At 36.1% G+C, this 16,858-nt stretch overlaps 1 protein-coding gene across 2 annotated transcripts in view; it reads right to left on the bottom strand.

Annotated features, from left to right (window-relative positions):
- Positions 1–1,111: 1,111 nt before the first annotated feature.
- Positions 1,112–16,858, bottom strand: part of AKAP11 (A-kinase anchoring protein 11) — a 58,178-nt gene continuing 42,431 nt past the window's right edge. The window contains exons 9-12 of one of the 2 annotated variants that reach the window (XM_054013996.1): positions 13,824–13,907; positions 13,048–13,094; positions 9,101–9,261; positions 1,112–5,561 (exon numbers count right to left, since the gene is read on the bottom strand). In XM_054013996.1, coding sequence (XP_053869971.1) covers positions 5,415–5,561; positions 9,101–9,261; positions 13,048–13,094; positions 13,824–13,907 — 439 coding nt within the window. In that variant the 3' untranslated portion in view covers positions 1,112–5,414. The remainder of the gene's footprint in view (positions 5,562–9,100; positions 9,262–13,047; positions 13,095–13,823; positions 13,908–16,858) is intronic. The other variant, XM_054014006.1, reaches the window with a different exon arrangement.

Raw genomic sequence — 16,858 nt, 5'->3', positions numbered from 1 at the left:
ATCTCCCCTACTCATCCCCACCAAATTTCCTTTTTGTCCTGTTTACTTTTTTGCCATGTAATGTAGCAAGAGTGCATACAATATATTTTCAAGCCATTCAGTAGAGATTTCCATTCAGCTGAATGTGAAACAATCAAAAGCATAAAAGTCTCCCTTCTAATGGATTTCTTGAAGCAAAGAATGTTACCAAATGAAACTATCAAGTACATACAAAAATATCCAACTCAATATCCATAAAGACCACTTGAGGTTTTTTTTTTTGCTAAAATTATATTTTTTTAAGAATTGTGAAATCAACCTCCCCAACTTCTTGCTCCTCAAAACAACTGTTTTCAATGTTAGTATAGCAACAAACATGTTAATGTAATTTACTTCTTCCTTGAGTATTTGACTCATTCTCCACATTGTGTCTTTGAACTTAGCACCGTCTAGTCACTTTGATGTAGTTTACAATAAAGCAATTCCTTATCTGACAAGTTAAGCAAACCAAAATTAGTTCATAGAACACCAGATCAGTTAAGTATTTTTAATCAATATACATATGCATATATTTTCATTACCACATATCTTCTGGCATTTACCCTGAAGTCTCCATAGCAGTCTTTCATCCTTAGGGATTCCTCAAACACTGCACAATCTATGCAGGAATCACTTCACCCAGCACTGAACTGTCAACACTTCAGGGAGCTGCTAAGCACACAACACTACACTACACTACTGTTTAGAACAGGAAGTGAAGAACACTGTATTGAACTGACAAGTGTAGGGGAGACTTAGGTGGGCAGGATGCAATTCTCAACTTGGAATTTGACAAGAAAACCAGCATTAACTTTGCTAACTTTCATAAAAAGGACCAAGAGATCTTTTTACTACAAGTGGTCAGAACCTTGGTTTTCACCTCTCATGCCAAGGAGAGCACTACCATGTTTTTTAACACCCTGCTGGGACACCGATTTAGTGCTAACTCAGTTAGAAAACCATCTACTCTAGCACTAGTGCTATTTACTGTCCCAGCCTTTGAGTTCTTTCACATAACCAGGACCAATCCTACTTAGTTTGTGAGAGCTGAAAAGAAAAAAAGAAAATTCTAAGAGTTTACAATAAATGACAGTTCTCTTGAAAGCACACAAGATGTGTTTATTTTATTTGAAGCCACTGCTAAAAACAAGGACAAATTTAGTGCAACCTGAAGTTCATAATCTGGTAACTGAATACATTATCAAATTACTAAAATGGCAACATATGTCACTTTTTTACAGTACAAGACCTTCATATTGTATTCATTTAGTATAGGTACATAAACATTTAAAATTATTCACTCTGCTTCTGGTATACAATTGAGTCACTAAACTGGGCTGTGAATTATCATAAGAATACACAAATAACCAAATAAGCAGCAGTTACAGCTAACAACAATATAGTTTGGTATTAAATACTATTCAGACATTACAAAGAACAATGACCCTCTAGAACTACAACTCCAGCTATACAACAGGAATGTACAAAGATGGTACAAAATAAAGTGACTACAGTGGTCAGACACTGTACCTACCTCTTCAAAGCTCAAGTACAGTATAAGTTTGACAGTAGTGGCTCTTGCTGAAAATCTGAAATTGTTAAACTAAACCAAAAACAACACAAATTTCTGAAACCAATATTTTATTCCTTCATATAATTCTTTGTAAATAGCTAATGCAAATACTAGCTCCTCTTGTGCTGGTGACAATGTTTACTACTTACTTCGTTCCCACCTTCCCAAGTCTGAGCATCTCTTTACAGAAGAGGTCCCATAGATACAGTTACATTAGAAAAATGTAACATTCAAAATCGGATACATCTTTGAGAGACATCATAAGTTCCGGAATGGTGATTTTTTCACTCAAAGAGCACCAAGGATAGATGTACTATTTATATCACTTTTAACTAAGTGCCTAGGCTTGAGTTATTTCGTGTTCTCATTTTGAAAGCGAAACACTAGATCTTGCTAATGGCATTTTACCATATGGGCTTGTTAGAAATGCTTTAAAAAAATCCTAATATTAAGGCTTTTGTTTGCATCTTGTTTTACAAATTGGAAGAGAAAATATATTTGTTTTAACATTGTCATTTTCACTGCTCTTTTATAGAGGGACCCTTCTTAACGTGCTTTAACTACAGAATCTCATAAAATATATCAAAACATTACCAATTTTCAAAATACCAAAGAGATATTTATAATTTGGTTACTAAATGGTATTCTGGAACAGTGTAGCTAATTGCATATATTTCTATCAATCTAAAATTAAAGAATAACCAAAACAAGTTTCCCTAATTTTAGTATGCCAATAAAAACACACAATACACATAATGGGATAAATTCTGCTCTATTAAACTGGTCTAAATCCTGGAGATACTTCAGATTTGGTCTGGTTTGAGAGATCATCATTTGGCCCACTATCTCGTTCATGGTGAATTTTCATTTCATTACACTTGTACACTGAAGGGAATGGTTTAAATAAACTAGTTTATGGAATAACCTTTGATTCACTTTAGAATAGAAGACAATTTTCCTCATTAACAGGACAGATTATGTCAATCAGATTTGTTCAGGATAAGGATTCCCACGAAATGTTATAGCTTTGTTTATTTAATGACAATTGCATGAAAGTTAAATTATCAGTAAACTTGTCTCCTATTTTTAATATACAACTGGTAATTGGAAAAAAAAAAAAAAAGTCCTGAAGCCAGATGACAATGCCTTAACATACATTTAAAGGAGATTTGTGAAAATATTATCTAAAGTAAAAATTAAGTATTTTCCATCAAAAACCTATACACATATATTTGAAATCTGTGCTAATTATTACTTAGAGAAAAAGCTAATGGGTCAAATTCATTCCTGATGTACCATTTAAGTCAATGCAGTTAAACCGTGGATATATTTGGGGCCAAATTCTCTAAGCAAGAATCACTTTTTAAAAGTTATACTATCGTTTTAATGTAAATGAACTATTTCCTGCTTAACTACTGTTTAAATCTTCATACATGACAAAGTACCTACTCATCTGTCTACCTTTTGTAGAAAACCAACCTCATAAAAAAGTGATAATCTGTTAACCGACTTTTTAGAAATCCATCATATTCTAAAATTTGTTAATCTGTTGATGCTGCATGGAAATTTTTGGAAAATTGTTCTTTTTACAGACAGTTGTGTATTTACATTATTTTTTGTATTTCTCATCCCTGTTTTAATTTGGGACACTAATGGGGACTTGGAAACATTGGACCAATATTCTGTGCTGTCCTTCAACCCTTGAAAGATCACTAATGGGATTGCAAAGAGCGTAAATCAGAGCAGAATTTGGCACAGTGGAATTGTTTTTAAGATTCATTTGGCTCGCGTTGCTTATCACTTAAAGTCAATTTTCTATTTGTGATAATTCTATTGATTGCTCTGGCAAACGGGAGAGGTCACAAACGGAGCTTGGTTTCAAATGAGGACTAAGCAGAAAGAGCCAATGTTCTCAAAAAAAAAAAAAAAAAAAAAAAAAAAAGACAATCAACCAACCATGCACATGCACACATACCAGGAAAACATAAGCCCCTGAAAAATATCTTTTTTTGGGGAGGGTGGAGCTTGGGGAGGATGACAAAACAACAAACCTTAATTCTTCATATTTTCAAAGCACTGTAAAAAACAATTGTCATTATTTGCATTATACACACCGGGGGACTTAAGACAAAGAAGTTAAGTAATTTGAGCAAGGGCACGCAGCAAATCAGAAGCAAAACTAGGATTAGAACTGTCTCCTTGTGCTATACTTAAATCAACTAGACTAAACTGCCCATATGAAACAAAATTATCTCTAAATAGGTTTTTTTTTAATTTTGCCATGAGACACCAATTGTTTTTTTCAATTAATGAGATGATACAGCAACATAAAATTAAACTCAGGTAACAGTACCTGAGCAGACATAAGAAACTGGAAATTTAAACTGGTGTCAGTGGTCTAGGTTGTATACATTAATTTTTTTATTTATATTATACACATACATACATACATACACACACACACACTCACACACAAAAGAGGAGTCCCATTAAAAGTTAAGTCATCTTTCAGTTTGGTTTGAAGAAGGACCTGTATCTTAACCACATTCCAATGTTGGCAGGGGGTGGTCTTTTTATAGATTACTGTAACGGCTAAAAGATGAGCACTCATACTTTTTCAAAGCACAATGGCACTGCAAGGAAAGTGCTGGTGGGCTCACCAGCTATATGCATGGACCCTTATCTGTAACCAAAGATGAAATTGTGAGAGTTGCTGAGCATATGCAATTTCCATTGTAAGTTCTCAACTTCCTAGGATCTGGCTCTAAATTTGGTGATTTAAACAGCTACAGTCCTTTAAAGTCAAGCTGGCTGTTTAAATTCCTACAGCCACCCAAAATAGATAAGGCCCCATGATTCTCTTGCAGTGACATCACTTTTGAGATAGCATCCTGGTATTCGTCAGGGAGCACTTTATCCCCTAAAGGGTCTGCAAAACAAAACAAGATGATTAACTATTAGCACTTACAAACCAATAGGCATGTAAAGAGACACAGACAAACCCTTCAACCATAGGACAACTAGACAGTATTAGTAACCAACCTCACAGTTCCATTTGTTAAAAGACTTGATTGAATGGCTTCCTTTAAAATAAGAATTTTAGCAAAAGGTATTGAAGAAAAATGACAACCAATTTGCAAAACTTTTCTCTTTTTATATTTTAAGAAAATGTATTATTTTAAAATGGTCCTTATTCAGCAGATCAATTTGTGACACAAAAATAATTTATATGTGGAGGATTAGGGATAAGGAACTGTTTTTCTGAAAAGACGGCAAAATTCCAAGAGGAAAATCTCCAACAAGTACTTACTATTTCTAATGCATTAATATGTCATACCAACATATCAAAATGCTTCAAAACATAGAATTTGCAATAAAAATGGTTGCATGTAAAATTGAAACGTTTCTTTAGCAATTCAAACTTAATAATGCTATTAATATAGTATGCCTCCAATTATAAACAACTATACCAATATAGTGGGAATCCCTGCATATCCTGTTTTATCACCTGTCAACTATTGTCCATGGACAAGATCTTTCTTCATACACATTCTATAGTCTGAACACAGCAGTATATACAAATATGCGTGGATGGACACAATACCCTGATATCAATTATGAAGATATGCACTGGATAAACATACCATACACAGTGTCACAAAATACTTACAGAACAGCTATATTTACTTTCACCCCAAAGTCTCTTAAAATGCTGACAGTTAATAGACCATTTGTCAGTTAAATTTTAACACTATACATCTTTGTCCTTCATGTATCCTTCTAAAGGAGAAATGAAGGGAAGAATATTGGGTCTTTGGATTTTTCAGACATTTTCCAGAAGCCAGCCAAATAAAGGTTTATTCAGAAGTCTATCCCCATCAGACATCTTCTCCATCATTTCACAGTATTTCAGCACTGCTTGCAAGAGATCTCCCACTTTCCAGTCTCTCTCTCTCAGTCTTTTTGAAAGCTAGAGAAACAACAAAAAAATATTTAAGCTAGTGAAATAAATAGCTTGAATGATTGACAGTTATGAAAATTCTCCTTGAAACATCAGATCTTATTAGAAAACCATCTGTGAAGAGTTAAACATTATTCCACAGCTATAAAAACAAAACTTCCTCAAGGACCAAACATTTTTTTAAGTTAGTTTCCATAAAAATTTCTTCTCAAGGAAGTGACATTTTCAAGTGATATGGTCTCACAGCAATGTGGTCTGTGGTTGATGGGGATTGCAGAAAACAGGAAATTCTGAATTTAAGATTAATACATTTGCTACCATCCCCAATAGTACACATGTAATACTGTAAAAGACAAAAGTTAGGATTAATATAAGGATGTGGATTTTCCTTTCACAACATATAGTGTGGTTTGGTTGGTATATATACACTCTGCCCTCAACGGAAACACAGTCTCCAGTTAGGAAATTTCAATGTCTCCAAAGAAAACAAACAAACAAAAAGTAGAAGTTGAACTTCCACTTACAAGCAGAGTCAGTGTAGTTGGAAACTACTTTTCCCTCAGAGATCTGAACCAGGAATCCTCATATATTAGATATATACTAAGCACTGTGAGACAGTGACAAATTAACATGTTTTGCAAGCCTCAAGTTTTACAACCTTTTATTCTGGTTTCTTCCACCATTGCACCCACTGTTTTTCTTTACATTTAGCTCATCCATGCTTGTCTTCAGTAACTGAAGGCTGTTAGTCCAGCTTGAATCCCCTCTCTAACAAATATTCCACATCAAGAGGAAGTTAAAATACAAAAGAAATAGATTTATAGCACATCTACCACTCTTGTCTAAATGAGTAGAGTAGACCCCGGCAAATATTAAAAAACAGGCAAATACTAAATTTAATTTTTTGAGGCACAGAAACTATTAGCAAATGATGTTGAATTTGGAAAACAGTTATGGCCAACCAAAAAAAAAAAAAAAAAAAAAAAAAAAAGGAAAAAAAAGTCATAACACATTTTTTGACTTTTCAGTTTTTTTCCAGTAAACAATTTTTGAGCACACACCCCCTGCTGCGCCGGCTCTACCATTTTTGCCAAAGCAAAAAAAAAAAAAAAAAAAGCGCTCTTCCTGCCGTGCACCCCCAAGGATCCTCTTGCGCACCCCACTTTGGAGACTATTTCATGAAGATTCCAGAAGTGAGGCTGCTCAATTGTCATAATCCAAACATAAATTTGGCTGATGTTCTTAAACCGGATTATTTTCTAGTGGCTAAGTAAATATATTGTAAACAGTTTATCAGTTTTTGTAATTCATATACTGGGAAAGTAAAAATATAATAAAATAAAGATACAAAGACGGCATCTGGCTCTTCTAAATCTTATTGTTTCAATTCAGGGTTCAAAGTTCAAGCCCATACTTTCTTCATCAGACTGGTCTATTTCCTACTGTCATCAGAACAGCTATATATTTCAGTTTATTCAAGTAAAAATGAGGTACTTTTAAATGGGTGGATGGAGACCAGGACGCCTATAATAGTTAGGTCCAGTTTTGTTCCTTTGAGTCTGCAGTTTAATTATTTTTCCCTCTATAAATGACTGTCATCTTTATTAAAGCTATTTATATTGCTCACTGTTTTTTTTTTCCCCCTTTTTAAATTGTGCATTTTCCAGAACTCTCTTGAGCTTCCTGTTACTGCATTTGATGAGTGGTAGCAAGTGTTAAGAATAATGGATTCTTCGTTGGGTTTACAGAAAAGGGATATGGTAGCTTTATTAAGTGTGCATGATACTGAGATGAGAGTTGTTTTCATTAAGAGAGTTATCATTTGATTAAAAAACAAATTTGATTATTAAATAAAAAATTTGATTATTTTTTCCCTTTTTTAAAATAGTTAAGGGCCTGATCTAATGTGAATAAAATTCACTGTGACAAACCCCAAGACAGTAAGCCCAAAAGGGGAAGGATATAGGTCATATGTTCAGATTTTATGAGATCTTTTAGTAGGAGTTGCTCTGTTCTCTTGGTGTCAAGGATTGTCAATTTCAATTTAGTGGCATCTCATCCGACAGCTATTTCAGAAGTACTTCTATTTATATATTAGTATTCAAGTTATGGCAAGTTGGGGAGGTGCTGTGTACTTCTGAATAGTAGGTAACTTAAAGTATCTAAATAAGGATTTAGAGGCATGAAATTTTAGGCACCCATTTTTTAAAATGATTTAGTTGGGGATTAGGTCCTGCTTTGAGCAGGGGGTTGGACTAGATGACCTCTTGAGGTCCCTTCCAACCATGATATTCTATGAAATAATGTTAATAAATAATAAACAAACAAACAAACAACTAGCGTTTAGAAGCCAGATAAGCAGCATTTTCCCATTTTACAGATGAAGAAACTGTGCATAGGAATCAAGGTTGGTTTTTCTTTGTTTTTTTAAAGGAAACCTCGAAATTAAGAATAATGCCCTGATTCTGAAGTGGGGCTCTGGATAAACTGTCCACACTGAAACTATAACAGGAATGAAGCCCAAATGAATAAGAACAAATGAAATTTTAAGAATCACTTTAGAAAATCTTTCATCCTCCAAACCTTCAATCCTCTGATGACAGTTTTCTGAGTTATCCAGAAATGACACTGATGCTACCTTGTTTCAAACCATAGGCAGATGATAAGTGTTATTGGGTCAGATTGGTCGTCATTTGTTAGTTAAGTTCAAGCATAAATCTCACATGGTGCATGAAAAGGTTACAAATCTGTGAGAGGCACTCTATTTCCCCAGTATATCCTCTGACTCCCCATTGTTATCCCATTTGATTTCACCCAACATGTTACTACAGTATTCTAATTTTTTACCTGTGGTAATTCAAATATTTCAACCCACTTCAAAATAAGGTACTGGGAAAGCTCAATAAATATACAATATCTGGTTTCAGTAGTCAGTTCATATTCTGATGCTTTCTGAACTGTGTGACCACTACCTCCCAGTGTAGCACGCATAATGGCAAGCCAGGATTATGTTTACCAGAGCCCCATCACTTAAAATGATTGCCCTATCCCTTTAAGGGTTTGGAGCTCTGCTGACTTGATTAATGATTACACAGTTGGGAAGCAAAGTGTGGTCCCAGGAGAGTATGGTGTGCTCTACTGGGGATTGCACAAAGCTATAAACCAAATAATTGCAATTTAAGTTCACTTGTATGGATAAGGTCTTGGCAATGGCAAGGGTCAATTTTTTGCTAACAAATGCTGCAAAAATAATGCTTGAAAATGCAGTCCATTCAGTTAAAGGGAAGCTTTTATATTTTATCTGCTTTTGATTAAATTTAAATGAAATAAGTCATTAAAATATATGGTTAACTGAGCACTTGATACAATTCTGTATATGCTATATTCAGCAACAAACAGGCTCTCATTCTCTCTAAGGATTAAAATAATTAAGTAATTTATCTGAATACCTCATACTTCATTGGCAAATGCAGCAGAAACAGATAATAAATACTATAAAAAAAATCTAATCACACTTTGCAATCACATGGCAACACCGCAGTACTCACGAGAATGAATTCCTTCGTAGCAGTGTCATGAAAACGAAGCTCAGACACCTCTGTTTCAGAAGCCGCCAGCCACTGCAGGGTCGTTCTCAGCTGGGGGTCCACCATATGTGGTTCCATGTCAACATTCACTATTAGCAATGCCTTTCCTACCTGCCCCACACCTAATATTAAAAATAAAACAAACAATCAAATCTGCAAGTCAACCCCAGACTCTTTTGAGACAAGTGAACTAGATATTTAATGAAAATGTATATATTAAATACCTCACTTTTAACTCTCATTTTAACAAACATATTTTGATCAAGTAGCAGAGATTAGGAAACACACTGGTCTGAAAGCGTCCTATTCTCCTATATAGGTTGGGATGGGGAAGGGAAAGCATTACTAGCTCCACAACCTGTGGCTGAACTAAAGCATACCTGAAGGCAGAAAGAAATCTAATCTTGATTTAAAGAGTCCAAATGATGGAAAATTTACCACATCTCCTGATAGTATGTTTGAATGATTAATTGCCCTCAGTTAAAAATCTGCATTTTACTTCCAGTCTGAAATTGGCTAACTTCAACTTTCAAACACTGGCTGTTAAACTTTCAACTGCTAGATTAAATAGCCCTAGTATAATATAACTTCTCTCTGTACAAATTACACAGTGATCAAACTGCCTCTTAACCTTCTATACAAAACACTAAGTTGACTGAGCTCCTTTAACATTTCACTGTGAGACATTTTTTCAGAACTCAAAACCATACTTTCTACTCTTTTCTGAGTCATCTCCAATTTTTCAAGATCCTTTTAAAAGTATAGGTACCAGAATTAGGCGCACTATTCCAGAAGTCATCTCACCAATGCTAGACAGAGAGGCAATAGCCACCTCCCTACTCCTGCTTGATGTTCCCCTATTAATACAACTAAGCATCATGTTAGCCCTTTCTGCCACAGCATCACAAAGGCAGCTCATATTTAGTTGGTTATCTGTGATGACCATTGCACCCTTTTTGGAGTCACTGCTTTCCAAAATACAGTCCCTCTTCCTCTAAGTATGGCTTACATTCTTTCTTCCCAGATATACGACTATTTGTATTAAATGCCTGTATTAAAGTACACAGTTTACATCAGTTTAGCTTCTATAGGAATAATTTATATAAAATTCTATTGTAGCACACAATTTAATTGAAATTCACACCAATGTGGCAAAGCTCAGCAAGGAGGAAGAGAGATCCTGTAATGAAAAGGACTGCCCGCCCTCTGGGAGGAAAAAAAAAGGAATGCAACTGACAATGGGGGAACCAAGAGTTAATAGTAGGTACACATTTGGCAGACAATGGGGAAATGATTTGGCTACATGCCTGGAAGCTTGACATGTCATAGGAGGAAAATGCTAATTTCAGAAAATCCCTGATACTCAAATGGATTGAAAGCGATGTGGTAACATGTCTACATATGATGGACTTGCCCAGTGATTACATGCTTTTCGGTTTCATATGCTACTTATTCACTGAGGAAATTGAAGACCTTCACCCAGAAATCCTATAGCTGGAAAGGTACCTCAAATAAAATTAGCTTAGAGAATGTTTGCAGTGTTGTTGCGGCTGTGCTGGCCACAGGATATTAAAGAGACAAAGTGGGTGAGGTCATAGGTGCCGACTCTGTGGGTATTCCGGAGCTGGAGCAGCCATGGGGAAATATGGTGGGTGCTGAGCACCCACTGGCAGCCCCCCTATTGGAACTTCCCCCTCCCCTCAGTGCCTCCTGCCCACCAGCAAGCCCTGCCGATCAGTGCCTTCCCCTCCCTTCCACCCGCTGCAATCAGCTGTTTTGCGGCCTGCAGGAGACTTGGGGGGGAAGGGAGAGCGAGGAAGGGGTGGGGTGGGAAGAAGTGGGTGGGGGTGGAGCAAGGGTGGGAAGAGATGAGGTGGGGACCTTGGGGGAGGAAGGACAGGAGTGGGGGTGGGGTCTGGGGTCAAGCACTCCCCAGCACATTGGAAAGTGGGTGAGGTGATATTTTTTTATTGAACCAACTTCTGTTGGTGAGAAAGACAAGCTTTTGAGCTAACACAGAGTTCTGACCAGAAGAAGAGGTCTGCATAAGCTTGAAAGCGGCTCTTTTTCATCCACAGAAGTTGGTCCAACAAAAAGATATTACCTCACCCATCTCTTAGTTTAGAGAAGACAGAACTAGTGACTGACGTAGAATCATAGAATATCAGGGTTGGAAGGGACCTCAGGTCGTCATCTAGTCCAACCCCCTGCTCAAAGCAGGCTGAATACCCAGACAGATAAAGGGTAATCATGATCTCTTCACAAGTGGTCATTCTCTGATAGCATAATAAAGTCTAACCACACAACAGAACAATTAGAACTGATTTAGCTAAACAGATAAATTAACAAGAAATTCTGAAAGATGGAACAGACATTAGGAAAACTGAATGCAATTTGCATTATATTTGTTTCACACTTAGCTACCAAATGAATGCAGAGTATGTATTTTTCTGTCCATACTGTGACATACTCTAATGTTCTTCAGGACAGGGGTTATCCTACCTGTGTGTTTGCTCAGCATGCACAAAGGGTCACAATCCTGATTGTGGTCTTTGGGTGATACCAGAACGCAAGCAATAAAATGATAAGAAACAACAATTCTCTCCATTGAATGATGAGTGGATAAGTGTATAAAATGGAAATAGCTGCACTAGAAAAATGGACCACAAAATTCCATAATAAAAGAGTAATATATTAAACTCTAGAAAACATTTTGGAATTGTGTGAAAAGTTAAAGATCAAGAACTGTTTTACTTATAGCCACTTGGTGGATGCTACAATTTAAGCTCTTTCAATCAAGTAGGAAACACAAGGAAAGCTAACAATTTAATATTGAAGGCACTGCAGTATACCTACAGAGCAGAATACAATTGGATTACATTACACAAAAGGTATTAGCTGTTAAAAAGATAATTGTGTAGATAAAGACAGGAGAAGCAGGATTAATTCAGTCAATCATCTCCCTCAGATTCTTGCAGATGCTTAATGGCAAGCCAAACTTTCTTTGCTTTTCCTTAACATCTACTAATTTATTTTTTCAAAAGACGGTGGTTGTATTCCACATCAGAAAGTATGTTTCCCCACATCAAGTCACTGAAGTTGTGCAGCAAAATTCACTCCCTAGTGGAAAGAGTTAACTAGAGGTTTATTCTTTCACACTTCAGAGGCCTTGTCAGTCAGCAAACTCCTTGTGGTCCCATCTAAAACATCTTCCCAATATATGGGAGTGTCAGCTGGCACAGAGATGTCATAACCAGCTCCTCCTTCATCTGGCCCACATAGGGCTCACAGACCTATAGATTTTAAGGCCAGAAGAGACTGACATGATCATCTACTCTAATCTCCTGCACATCACAGAATCTTACCCACCTACTGCTGTAACAGACCTATATCCTCTGGTTGAGTTACTGAAGTTCTCAAAATGATTTAAAGACTTTATGTTACAGAGAATCCACCATTTACTCAAGCTTAAATCGGCAAAAGATCTGTGCCCCAGGCTGCAGAGGAAGGCAGGGTCTCTGCCAATCTGACCCAAAATTCTTTCAAACCCCGACATGGTCATCAGCTGGACCCTGAGCATGTTGGCAAGACTGACCAGCCAGACACCTGGGAAAGAATTCTATGTAGTAACTCAGAGCCCTCCCCATTTGGTGTCCTGTCTCTGGCCGTTGCGGATATTTGCTACTAGCAGTCACAGATGGACCACATGCCACTGTAGGCATCATAACACCCCCTCCATAAACGTATCAAGCTCAATTTTGAAACTTGCGTTTTTTGGTCCCACTGCTCCCCTTGGAAGGCTGTTTCCGTTGCTGTGTGTGTACTACCAAAGCAAAATAATTATTAAAACTAACCCATGTAAAATTACAAAAGTCAGTTATCGCAACCTGTACTGAAATCATCATTACCTTCTACAACATTCTTGGGGTCTTCATCTTTATCTTCTGTTCCATCACTGGATTTTAAAAATAAAATATCAAAGAATTAACAGATACCCAATACATTCACGATGGATGGAGCCAATCTTAAGAATCAGTGATGAGTGTTAAAGAGAAAAGGAACATGACCATGAAAAAGCATCTTTGCTTCTTACACCATTTCATGTTGTAATTGGGTTTGTTAACAAGTTCCCAAGGTTTAAAAAAAAAAAAAAAAAAAAAAAAAACTAAAAGAAATCCTACCTTAATATGAAAAAAATTCTAAGGGATTTTAAAAAGGAAAAAAACATGTTGCTACTTTTGAGTAAGCAGGAAAGTTTATTTTAGCTTCATTACAAAAAACCAAAATAGTTCACTGCATTCTTTCAGTTTATATTATTCATATTAAAGACCCCACTATAAAATAATTTTAAAAGTTTTCATAAGCTGAAGCAAAAGAACAAACAAAACAGAAATCCTGTAGGAAGCAAGCTCTCTTGTTTGCATGACAAAGCAAATGAACGACTTAGAGACTAGCAAAGCAGAACATGCACAAAAGGTATTTTTCATTTTGCAATTAGACATTTGCATTTTAGCACAGCAGAATTTATCCATTCAGTATGAATTCATTGTCATGATTAAGTGAAAAAAGCATGTTGATAATGTATCAGATTAACACATTAATTGTATCCCTCATCTTCAAAAGTGATGATTTCATGCATTAATTATGAGGAACCTATCTGTTTAAATTTTTGGACTCGACCAACCTGTCTGATGTTGGAAAGGATAAATTCTCCTCATACATATCTCCTTCTAAACCAAGACTGCTCCAGCTACTGCTGTTACCATTACTGCCAGGGGAAGAAGAGAACAGAGCTGAACTAGAAAAGAACAATAGCTCAAACTAGAACCTTTATTTTCCTCAAAGCTGCTTTGATGTAAGTAGGTTTGCTGGAACAGAGTATAAGCATGACCATCAGGGCTGTTCAGGATAGTAAGCTGCACAATCATGAAATCTGGTGAGCACTATAAATAGGTGACAAGATTAATTTGTACTCACACTTATTTTCCAAGTCACTGTTTACAGTAATTCTGTCCTTGGGCCCAAATCTAAGATCTTTATTTGTGCAAATAGTCTCGTTGATTTCAACAGGACTGGTCACAGGTCACAACGTAAGCGTATACATATAAAATATTAGGCAAGAGCTCGTACAAGTATACACTGTGAAGAAGGCTTCACAATAAAAATATATTTCTGTAAATCTCATTCCAAAACCCCAGCAGTGATCTACAACAGGTCTGATTAGCAGGAAAGTTTAGAATTGAAAAATGAATAATATGCAGAAAATATTTTACTTCATCTAAACTATAAAATTCTTTACAGGTGACTTTTTTAACATTGCTCTTTATTATTTAGAACGCTTCTAAAACATGACTTCTTATTTTGCTACAAGGTTTTATTTCACTAGTAGTTGGAGATCCATTCCACAGACAGATTGAGTTTATTTTTTATGTTTCTATGCAGGACAGGGCTAAATTGGGTAAAACACCACCCTAGAACAAAGAGGTGAATGCTAATTTAACTTGAATGCCTGGAACCTTCCAATATATTTTTTAAAAATGTTGCAGAACTCTGATTCAGCCAGTTTGGTGCACTTAACTAAGAACATGCTGTGTTTTAGTATGTCTGTTCACTATTCCAATAAAGAAAAACAAAAGCAGCGATTTCTAGAGTCTCCAAAAAAAGCAATTAAGTTCTAAAATTGCAGCAAACCAACTAAAATGGCACAGCTTTAAAAAAAAATTCTCAAATTCACAGAAGTATTGGACATGCAATTACTACAATAACATGGATAATTGCAATACTACAAAAACTAATTATTATACAGACAGTTGTGAAAATATTTCTCAAGCAACAGTGTGCTATATACTATGTGAACATTTTCATTTTTATATATACAAAAAAATGAAGTTTTTAGTTCTGAATTACAAATATAGCATTCCACAGCACAAACATTAAATATAGTTTATTCAGATGACTGCTTTACACATACATATAGCACCTTTCATCTAGACATTCTGAAGTGTAACTAAAAAACAAACACAGAAACTAAAAGAGATCAGTAAAAAGTGACTTGGGCCTCAGTCAGACTGTAAAAGAGAAAAAAAAGTATGATGCTTGGAATCTAATAGAATTATCTTGTACATAATGCTGCTCTGATTATGGAGCAGCTTTATATATTTTCAACAAGCCACACTAATGTTTCAATTACTCAAACTAGATACTCAGCCACGTGGCTAGACTGTGTAGTAGCAAAGTATCTGTTTTCATAAGAACATAAGAATGGCCATAAAGGTCCATCAAGCCCAGTATCCTGTCTGCTGACAGTGGCCAATGCCAGGTGCCCCAAAGGGAGTGAACCTAACAGGTAATGATCAAGTTTCCTATCTTTTAACCAGTTACCAATCCATATGAGAACCTTACCTCTTATCCCATGACTGCTTACTTTGCTTAAGAGCCTTTGGTGAGGGACCTTTTCAAAGGCTTTCTGAAAATCTAAATACACTATATCCACTGGCTACCCCTTGTCCACATGCTTGTTGATCCTCTCAAAGAATTCTAGTAGATTGGTGAGGCATGATTTCCCTTTACAAAAACCATGTTGACTCTTTCCCAACAAATTATGTTCATCTATGTGTCTGACAATTTTGTTCTTTACTATAGTTTCAACCAGTTTGCCCGATACTGAAGTTGGGCTTATCGGCCTATAATTGCCAGGGTCACCTCTGGAGCCCTTTTTAAAAATTGACGTCATATTAGCTATCCCCCAGTCATCTGGTACAGAAGAGGATTTAAATGATAGATTACAGATTACAGTTAGTCCTGCAATTTCACATTAGAACTCTTCAGAACTCTTGGGTGAATACCATCTGGTCCTGGTGACTTATTACTGTTTAGTTTATCAATTTGTTCCAAAACCTCCTCTAATGACACCTCAATCTGGGACAGTTCCTCAGATTTGTCACCTAAAAAGAATGGCTCAGGTTTGGGAATCTCCCTCACATCCTCAACCGTGAAGACCAATGCAAAGAATTCATTTAGTTTCTCTGCAATGGCCTTATTGTCCTTGAGTGCTCTTTTAGCATCTTGATAGTCCAGTGGCCCCACTGGTTGTTTAGCAGGCTTCCTACTTCGAATGTACTTAAAAAAATGTTTGCTGTTACTTTGAGTTTTTGGCTAGTTGTTCTTCAAATTCTTTTTTGGCCTTCCTTCCTAATTATATTTTTATACTTCATTTGCCAGAGTTTATGTTCCTTTCTATTTTCCTCACTAGGATTTAACTTCCACTTTTTAAAGGATGCCTTTTTGCCTCTCTCTGCTTCTTTTACTTTGTTGTTTAGCCATGATGGCTCTTTTTCAGTTATCTTACTATGTTTTTTAATTTGGGGTATACATTTAAGTTGAGCCTCTATTATAGTTTCCATGCAGTTTGCAGGGATTTCACTTTTGGTGATGTACCTTTTAATTTCTGTTTAACTAACCTCCTCATTTTTGTGTATTTCCCCTTTCTGAAATTAAATACTACAGTGTTGAGCCGTTGTGGTGTTTTCCTCACCACAGGGATGTTAAATTTAATTATATTATGGTCACTATTACCAAGCGGTCCAGCTATATTCACGTCTTGGACCTGATCCTGTGCTCCACTTAGGACTAAATCAAGAATTGCTTGTCCTCTTGTGGGTTCCAGGACAAGCTGCTCCAAGAAGCAGTCATATAAGGTGTCAAGAAACTTTATCTCTG

This window comes from Malaclemys terrapin, chromosome 1, assembly GCF_027887155.1.
Source record: "Malaclemys terrapin pileata isolate rMalTer1 chromosome 1, rMalTer1.hap1, whole genome shotgun sequence".
NCBI classification, from domain to species: domain Eukaryota; kingdom Metazoa; phylum Chordata; order Testudines; family Emydidae; genus Malaclemys; species Malaclemys terrapin.
The sequence above is the reverse complement of the archived record's forward strand: the minus strand, read 5'-3'. Positions and strand labels throughout refer to the sequence as shown.